The sequence below is a fragment of the Trichechus manatus genome, unplaced genomic scaffold (genome assembly GCF_000243295.1).
Source record: "Trichechus manatus latirostris isolate Lorelei unplaced genomic scaffold, TriManLat1.0 scaffold00132, whole genome shotgun sequence".
Lineage (NCBI taxonomy): Eukaryota > Metazoa > Chordata > Mammalia > Sirenia > Trichechidae > Trichechus > Trichechus manatus.
The window spans coordinates 3,042,661-3,052,377 of record NW_004444068.1 but is presented as its reverse complement, the minus strand read 5'-3'; the positions used below and the strand labels follow the sequence as shown (position 1 = coordinate 3,052,377).

General features: G+C 45.8%; 1 protein-coding gene across 2 annotated transcripts in view; it reads left to right on the top strand.

The window, feature by feature from the left end:
* The window catches only part of PXYLP1 (2-phosphoxylose phosphatase 1), an 82,926-nt gene that overhangs the window by 33,352 nt on the left and 39,857 nt on the right, over positions 1–9,717 (top strand). For both annotated transcript variants that reach the window (XM_023739351.1, XM_004385097.2), the window contains exon 2: positions 5,346–5,477. In XM_023739351.1, the coding sequence (XP_023595119.1) occupies positions 5,399–5,477 (79 nt within the window). In that variant the 5' untranslated portion in view covers positions 5,346–5,398. The remainder of the gene's footprint in view (positions 1–5,345; positions 5,478–9,717) is intronic.

Sequence of the window (9,717 nt, the reverse complement as noted above, 5' to 3'; positions counted from 1 at the left end):
CACACACACACACACACACACACACACACACACCCCTTAGGTCCTAGCTCCAGCTGCAAACACAAACTTCTTCAAATTTACGTGAATTTTTGATTCAAATTTTTTTTTTTTAATTAAAGCATGACTGAAATTCCCAAATTTTCTGGTGAAATAGACTCCAGAAGAAAGGCTGTGTTTATCCTGGAACTCTGCTCCCCCCTCATGTGCACACCCTTAGGGCTGTGATCATACCATGTTAGTCCTTAGCAACGTGGAAGTAATGAGAGTCTGACCATTCCGGAGGCTGCCAGAGGAGAGTCAGGTGGGAGGGGCAGAAACCCTGGGAGTATGTAGGAGAAACGGTGGGTGTTCCCAAATCGAGACCTGTGTTGTCAAATGAAAAGCCAGAGATGGCAGCAGCTTGAATGTTAAAAGCAGTAAGACCATCACACATTCCCGGCCATCTGGTGAAACCTGACAGATCCTCAGTATTTTAAATCTGAAACTAAACATAGCCCCTTTCCCAAAAAGCACTCCACATATTGAAGAATGGAGATATGATGGAGATTTGCATATGGCGCCCACAGATGAAGATGTGGAGATCTAGACCCTGGCTTAGAATTCCCTGGTAAAGACGCAAGGCGTGTCCTCTCCATTACATCAGTTGGCTTTTGCTTTGTGTCAAATTCCCAAAACATAGCAGCTTAAAACAACAACTATTATATTTGCTCACAGTTCTGTGGGTGGCCGTGTGGTTCTTTTGGTCTGGGCTGACTCTACTGATATTTATCTGTGAGTGGTGCGGCTGGGCTGGATGATCTAGGATAGCCTCCCTCGCATGCATGGTGATCGGGAAGCTGGTTTGTTGAAGAAAGCCTCAGCAGGGACTGCTTGTCTGGGTTCCGTGTGGTGTCTCATCCTCCAGCAGGCTTCTTCACATGATAGTCTCAGGGTTCCAAACGTAGCAAGGGAGGACAAACCCCACTGCATAAGCCTCTGCTTGCAACACATTTGCTATTGTCCCATTGGCCAATCTGAGAGTCAGTGTGGGAGAATGGATACAGAAAGGCATGAACAAATTGGAGGCCATTACTGTAGCAGATCAACCACGTTATAAACCTGAGATTTAACTCAGCAAGGAACGATTGTTTCCACCTACTACCCAACTGAAGACAACTCTGTAACATATTGTGGTTAATCCTTATATGAAAAAGCAGTGTCAGCTAAAACCATAGGAAACATACTTGGCCGTTCCAGTGGCTCACCTGCTGGCCAGTGTGGTGGAAAATCCCCTAAAAGGCTGGACACAGGAAGTGGTTGAAGAGCCAGAGCGCTTACCCATAGCTAGACCCGACCCAGCCCAGAAGAGAGGCCCTTGCCTCCTGCAGTGCATACACAGCAACGAAGAGGCAGACCTGAGCTTCACAACTGTGAGGGTGAAGCAAGATACACCACCTGGGCTCAGAAATCAGGGGTGGGTGATTTCCCAGGCCTGAAGTGTGAGGCTATGAAGGTCTTGAAATGGCCTGAAGACAGGATTTGAGCTGTAGCTGTAGAGAGAGGGGTGTGGACCAGAACCCATGAACAATCAGCACCCATGTCGTTAGAGGAACAAACAAATGGGTTAATAAACTCCGCTGTAAGTCCTGTTTCCCAGGAGCAGGGAGGAAGAACAAAATGAGCTGACAGGAGATGAGTAGGTAATACATCTAATAACAACCATTATCTTTTGAACTAGCGTATTATGGGGATTATACTCTTCCTTTAATTTAGTACTCACAACATCCTGAGGTGATTAGTCCCAATTTACAAATGAGGAAATGGAGCCTCAGTGATATTAAGTAACTTGGCCAAAGTCACCAAGGTCATAAGGTGTTCACACCTAGGTCTGACTCCTTAGCCATTGTGCCCCATTCTCTGCACCGTGTTGCTGATGTGGTCCCACAAGATAAAGCGCCTTTTGGCAGGACCGTCTGAATGGCAGAACGCTGAAAGACCCAAAGGCCATCCAGGCAGGAACACTACAAGCTGTTTATGTAAAGGCAAAGAAGACCCCCCAAAGACAGCGTTAGCCTCAAAGAAGGTGGTAGAGTGTCAGAAGGTTGAGGAAGACATTAAGAAAATCCCCAGCGCATTTATTGTTGAGGGTGCAAGGACACTAAAAAAGAGAACTTTGAACTGTTTCCCTCATCCATGATCTTCTCTCCCCACTACCCGCGCACTGCATTCAACCTCCCCAGATGAAAAGGATGATCTTACAAGAAGGCTATTGAGAAGGTAGACTATACCCAATTTGGGAATGACTGAGATAATGAGAGATCTCTGAAATCCATGCCATTTAAAGATTGTGTGGCCTGTTTAGCCAGGAGCTGCCAGCCTTCTTCAAGTATCTGAAAAACTGTCACCTGTCAAGAGTTAACTTGTTCCGTGTTGATCCATAGGTGACAACTGGAATCCATGTGTGGACATGTGAGGGAGAAACTATAAACTGTGAAAAAGAACTTGACAGGCACAGAGATCTCATTTTGTGTCCTGGCACCACCACTTAATGACCTTGTGCCCTTCAGTTTCACCTTTCTTGTTTTTGTATTAGAAATGCGCACACCTGCCCTGCAGAGTGTGAGAGGATGTTAAGGCCCCACATGGTGGCTGGCTCACACTGCATCCAGTAAATGGAAACCTGAGGAAATGGATGGTTTTGAGCAGGTGGAAGGTCCTTGTTCCTGGAGGAGCAGGCTGGATGTCTGTCTGCTCCAGATTCCACCATGTTTCAAAAACATGGTAGCCGGTATTTTCAGGTGACTGTTGTTCTTCCAGGCTCATCCTCTGGGGATTCAGTCAGGCGGTAGAGCCGTTCTGGCCGGAGCACAGAGACTGACTTGGGGTGTTTTCCTGTGGTTTGCACTTGAGCCATCGGATAAGCATTGCCAAGGATATCTCCGAGGTCAACAATACAAGAGAGTGGACAGTGATCACTCCCAGAGGCCTCAGGCAGGGAACGCCAGGTCAGATTAGAGCCACCCACACTTGTTGCTTTATAGCTGGGGCTGGGTGTTTGTTAGCATCAAGGGTTCACCTCTTTGTTGCCACAGGAGAAACCTGTCCAGTGCCACAGTCAGGCGGGCCCACATTCTGTTTCTTACTCATCTTCCTGGAAGGTTCAGTGCAGAAATCCTGGCTGAGGCCCTCTCAATAAGCAGTGTCCGCTGAGCTGCTTCTGAGTCTGCGTGCGCTTTCAAACACGCTCTGATGGATGCTGAGAGGAGTTTGAATCTTGGAAACAGAAAAGGTTTATTTGGAGTCTCAGCTATGCTAAATCACTGGAAGGATCAGCCAGGGTCTTGACAGAATTACCAGAGAGGCAAGGGGGGGTGTCCCCAGGAGGAGCTGCAGATTGTCAAGGGGCACCGGGCACTGGCTGAAAGGAGTGGTTACTGAAGAGACAGAAGCACTACTCCCTTGAAGGTGTAAAGTTGGGGTCTCTTCGTTAACAGAGACTGCGGTCTCGTTAGCCCCTGGGCACACAGACTCAGTGGTGAGGTGCATTGCCGCCAATCTTAGCACAGGTTTCTATTGGTAGAAGGTCTGACAGGTCCCTTAAGGAAGTGGTTTTCAAACTCTTCTGTAGGCCCTTGGGGAGGGGGTGGAAGCCCAGGGCTCTCGGGCACCTACTCCTGCTTCAGCCCAGCACTTGTGCTTTTTTTCTTTTAACAGCTTTCAAAAAACCAAAACCAAACCCACTGCTGTTGAGTCAGTTCCCACTCATAGTGACCCTATAGGACAGAGTAGGACTGCCCCATAGGGTTTCCATGGCTGTAATCTTTACGGAAGCAGACTGCCACATCTTTCTCCTGAGGAGCAGCTAGTGCGTTTGAACCACCAACCTTTCGGTTAGCAGCCGTGTGCTTAACCACTGCGCCACCAGGGCTCCTTTTAACAGCTTTATTGAAATACCAATTCACCCAGAGGGTACAGTCCCATAACTTTGCATCTGTTTACATAATTGTGCAACCCTTCACACATCAGCAAGTTGCTTTATTGTGATTTTGTCTGTTGGGCTCTAAAGGAAGGAGATTGTGTTTGAATGGGAAAAAGATTCTGCTGCGAAAAACAGGTTTGAAATGACTTATAATCTGACTGTAGTTTAAGAACCTTTTCTGAAGAGATTGTGGTTTTCAAGTTCTGCTTAAAACCCCTAGTGAGAACCAGAAAATAAACTTGATATCCAAGATTGCTGGAATAAAACAGCAGCCACTCACTTTTTTCACAGAAGGGACATTTGGAGCCTCATTCTGCACTTGTAAAAATTTCTTTTGCAGAATTCTGATGTGGTTTGGAAGGAGCCCTGGTAGTGCAGTGGTTAAGCACTCGGCTGCTAACCGAAAGGTCAGTGGTTTGAACTCACCAGCTGCTCCGTGGGAGAAAGATGTGACAGTCTCCTTCCGTAAAGATTACAGTCTTGGAAACTGTACAAGGCAGGTGTACTCTGTCCTGTAGGGTCTCTGTGAATCAGAATAAATGGGTTTTTGGAAAGTAGTTTGGGAGTCCCTGAGTGCTGCAAACAGTTAGCACTCTTCGCTGCTAACTGAAAGGTTAGAGTTTTGGGTCCACCCCGAGGTACCTTGGAAGAAGAAAGTCCTGGTGATCTACTTCTGAAAAATCAGCCACTGAAAACCCTATGGAGCACAGTTCTACTCTAACATACATGGGGTGCCATGATTTGGAGGGCACCTGGAACTGGAATATGGTTTGAGGAAATTAGAACGGGTCAGGTGGGACTCAGGAAGACCCATGGATGCAACTGCAGCTCGTGCAGTGGTCCAGGATGAGAAGTCTCCAAGAAGCAGAGGGCTGGCTTGTTTGGAGCAGACCCTCTTACACAGCCTGCCTGTCCGTAAAGGCATTATCGTGGTACATGTTGGCAGTGATTGATGTTCAGGTTAACAATTAAAATTACAGATGACCAGGGTCATCTTAGCAAGATTTTCATCAAAAAAAGGTTGAAGATTTAAAAGTTGGAGGTCATACCAGGGCGAATGGGAGCTGATCCATGTAAAGACTTCTTTGCCTGGCACATTGTAAGTGCTCAATAAACTTCCTTTACATTTTTCTTTGGAAAGGTCAGGTCTGTAAGACAATCTCATTCCCTGTTGATGGCAGATAAACGAAGCATTCATGAACTGGTTTGTTCTTATTTATTTGAAGGGAGCCTTCTCCATGGGGCTTTTTTGGGGCAAAGACTATTTATAGCATGCTGTTGTTCTCTGGCTTCCCTGCCAGGGGCCTGTGCTAATTGGATTATTTTCAGTTGACAAACTTGGTTTCCACCTCCGAATGCATGTTTATTGCCTCTGCTTCATTCACAGGGTATGTTCCCGATTTGAGGTGAAACCATGACAAGAAGTTAGAACAAATAATAATGCTTTTCCGCAATCGCTTCTTGCTGCTGCTGGCCCTGGCTGCGCTGCTGGCCTTCGTGAGCCTCAGCCTGCAGTTCTGTGAGTATAACTGGGTCATTGGAGGGTGGGGGGAGCTTCGTTCTGAAATAGTGGGCCCTAGTGGATGGGAGGAGACCCTGGTGGTGTAGTGGTTAAGAGCTGTGGCTGCTAACTAAGAGATCGGCAGTTCAAATCCACCAGGCACTCCTTGGAAACTATGGGACAGTGCTCCTCTGTCCTGTGGGGTCGCTATGAGTCGGAATCAACTGGATGGTAATCGATTTGGTTTGGTTTTGATTTTACTGGGTAGGAGAGGGCAGTGGCGGTTCAGTGGTAGAAGTTTTGCCTTCCGTGCAGGAGACCCAGGTTTGATTCCCAGCCAGTGCACCTCAAGTGCACGCACCACCTGTCTGTCAGTGGAGGCTTACGTGTTGCTGTGATGCTGAACAGGTTTCCGCAGAGCTTCCAGACTAAGACAGACTAGGAAGAAAGGCCTGGCAATCTACTTCCAAAAGTCAGCCAGTGAAAACCCTATGGATCACAATGGTCTGATCCACACATTACATGGGGATAGTGCAAGACCAGGCAGTGTTTCATGCCATAGTGCATGAGTTAAGGGTGACAGCTAACAGCAAGCGGGTAGGAAACAAACAGGCCTCAAAGCCTTTGTCTTTTAAATGATACCGAGGTTTAAAACAAGCGCCATTGCTGTAGAGTGGCTTCTGACTCATAGCGACCCTATAGGATAGTGTAAACTACTCCATAGGGTTTTCAAGGAGTGGCTGATGGATTCGAACTGCCGACCCTTTGGTTAGCAGCCGAGCTCTTAACCACTGTGCCACCAGGGCTCCGAGGTTTAAAACAAAGGAGTCTTTTATTATCGTGCTAATGGTGGATAGTTTTAAGTAGGAATCCTAAGCCACTTTTTTTGGGGGGGGCATGCTCATTAGGCCTCATGGTGTATTTTAGGCTTCCTCATGCTCGTGGATTCTTAAACTGCCTGGTTCTTCCCAGATTCTTAGTTCAGATTCCCAAGGCAGAGACACTGAGTGGCCCAGCTTGTCTCCTGGTGCCGAGCAGCACAGGGCAGAGGTGTTTGCCCTGCCGGTTGGCTGCTTGATGGTTGGGTGTCAGTTCTGTGTTCAGTTAGCTGTGAGGCTGCAGTTGTTGGGGTGGGTGGGCGAATTAGGTCACATGGTGTCAAACTCCAGCAGGAGGGGCTGCAGATAGGAAGTTCCACTCACGTGGGTTGGCTAGGAAAGAGCCACAGCTGATGACCCCAGTCTGTACACCACATCATCCAGCACTTTGCCTTCCCTGGGATCCCCATGTCAGGCTGTGCTGCAGTCCATGCACCTCACAGCTCCTCAGAGTGGCCATCCTCAAGCACAGATCCTGCTTCAGGGCTCCCTTGGACGCAGTCCTTCAGCTGTGGCCCGCTGTCTTCTGGCCGGCCCTTTGCTCTCTAATGGACCCCTGTCACCTCAAACTCTGTGCCACACGTCACTGAGCTGCCTGGTGTTCTCTACACACAGGAGCTGTTCTCACTCTGTGTCCAGATCCAGCGCTTCCCTCCCAGCCTCTTCCCCACACTGCTCACTCAGCTCTTACTTTTTCTCCTCCAGGAAACCTGTGACCCTCTAACTGGGTCTGTGCTTCTTTCTTGTACTCCCAGAGTACCCTGAACTTGTCTCCTTCCTTGCACTAACCAGCAGTATTATAGTTTTCAGTTCTTGTGTCTTTTTCCCTACAAGACTGTCTGCTCTTTGCCCCATGTCCTGCTTCCCTCTCTACCCCAGGAACCAGCACTGCCAAGCACATAGTGGGTTTTTCGTGTTTGTGAAATGAATTCAAATTCATTTTGAAAGGCAGTTGTTATTGTTGTTAGTTGATGTTGAGTTGGCCCCCGACTCATGGCGACCTGCCTCATGGCCCCCAACTCATGGCACAACAGAATGAAAAGCTTTCCAGTCCTGGGCTATCCCCACGATCAGTTGTGGATCAAACTGTTGTGATCCATAGGGTATTCGCTGGCTGATTTTTGGAAGTAGATCACCAGGCCTTTCTTCCTAGTCGTCTAAGTCTGGAAGCTCTACTGAAACCTGTTCAATATCACAGCAACACACAAGCCTCCAGGGACAGATGGGTAGCAGCTACACATGGGATGTATTGTCCTGGAATCGAACCCAGGTCTCCTGCATGGAAGGTGAGAATTCTGTCACTGAACAGCCACTGCCCGCTTTGGAAGGCAGGCTGACCCTAATTCCCTTTCCTTCTGGTGCTGTCTACTTGAAGCTGAGAAAACTTCTGTATGAAGAATTGTGTTTCTCACATGAGGGACATGCTTCATAGTTCAGTCAAGTATACAAGGCTAGTGGGCACACCAGCCCAAAAGGAAAGACGAGAAGGCAAGAAGGGACAGGAAAACTGTACAAATGGAAACAGGGAACCTGGGCTGGAGAAGGGGAGAGTGTTGACACATTGCAGGGTTGGTAACCAATGTGGCAAAACAATTTGCGTATTAACTGTTTAATGAGAAACTAATTTACTCTGTAAACTTTCACCTAAATCACAATTTTAAAAAAAAAATTGTATTTCTGCTGTTACGTGACCTTCCCTCAGTTTCATGGCCTCACCTTGCTGGTGGGGAGACAAGCGGCTGTTATCCGTTGCCACCCAGGATGGTTTTGTGAGGGGGCGGTATTTCTTTCTCAATTTGAATGATGGAAAGAAGAGCAGGTAGCCAGTGAGTGGGATGTTCTGGGTGTGCTGAGGAACATGGGAAAAGACTTGGCATTTGGGAGAGGTGGCTTTGAGCAAGTTTCCCCAATCCCCTTTCAATTTCTGACATATTCCCACACACACCTGGTACATATGACGGGCTATTTCTAATAGTAAAGAGAATAAAAACTACTCGCTCCATCCTTTCAAATAGGAAGAGATCCAAAGAAAGTGGCATAAGAAGGTTAAAGGCACTCCAGATGGTTAATGAACTGTAAAATATGAGTCCTTTCCAAAAAATGTCTTATTCTCAGTGGTTTTCGTTGTTTACAACCTTTCATTAAAATTTTTTGCATCTTTTGGTTGGAGAGGTAGAGTGTTTCAATACCCTTGATTTTTCTCGTGAGGCCTGACATTTCTAAGTAAGATGTGAATGTGGGTTGCTTGTGTTTGCTGCGTTTCTCTTGCATGAGCTGGTTTCCACGTCACTGAGTTGGCCTGTGTGTTTTGCTTATATAACTCTTCTGAAAGTACCTTCTGTTTTAGGAGGGCCAATTTTCAGCCATACTTTATAAGGAAAATTTTGCAGGGTGAAATTAGCCTGGTTGGGTTTGAGCTCTTTATTGTTGGATATGTTGGCGTTCTGAAAGATACTAAGAGATGGACGTTCTTACTGCTCTTCTACTGCTAGGTAAACTGTTAGTTTGGAGTTTGCAGATTTCTGTGACAGTGGAGTTTAATTGTTTTATTTATTTAATTGCTTTATGGGTTGCTAATTATTCTGATGTAAGAAACTGCACTAATCCGTAGTGCAAAGGTTTACGCTTAAGTAACGCTGATGTTTTCAACTTTACTCTAAACTCTATGGACTTTTTCTTCACCATTTCTTGTGACTAATTTTTGAACATATAATTATTTTAGTCAATATATTTGAGGTCATCAAATATAACTTGGTTTTCTCCAGCTTTAAGTAAACAGTATGGTTTTGTTTTCTGAGATGATTGGATGTTTTATTTTGTCTTGTTGGTAGTTTTCTTTTTCTAATGCGCTTTGAATATGAAAAAGTTATGAGCCAGATTATGAGTCAAAATCAGGTTGTTTAAAAACTTAGTTCAGAAAGTGCATATGTGAACCCAGAGATATTTTATTATGTGCTTAGGTGTGTTTGACATTTTTCTGCCCTGCGGGGGTAGTAAAGAAAGGATCCCAAAAAGATTAAGACTCAGTTCATAGTTTCTCAAAAAAAAAAAAAAAAAAAATTTCGTTTTAAATGGTACTAATGACTTGCTATGTGTTAATAGCCCTTAATGAAAATCATTTGTTTTTTTCAAGTCCTGGATGTTTTTGAATTTAGAAATAATGACATTCTGAAATTGCTGATATTAGAATTGTCAAAGGGGAGGGAGTAAGGCATAAACATCTTTAGTGGTTCTGGTTAAAATTGAGGCATTCTTTAGCACAACAAGGGAAGATCTTTGGGATGTTGTCTTAGTCATCTAGTGCTGCTGCAACAGAAATACCACAAGTGGATGGCTTTAACAAGGAGAAGTTTATTTCCTTACAGTAAAGTAGGCTAAAA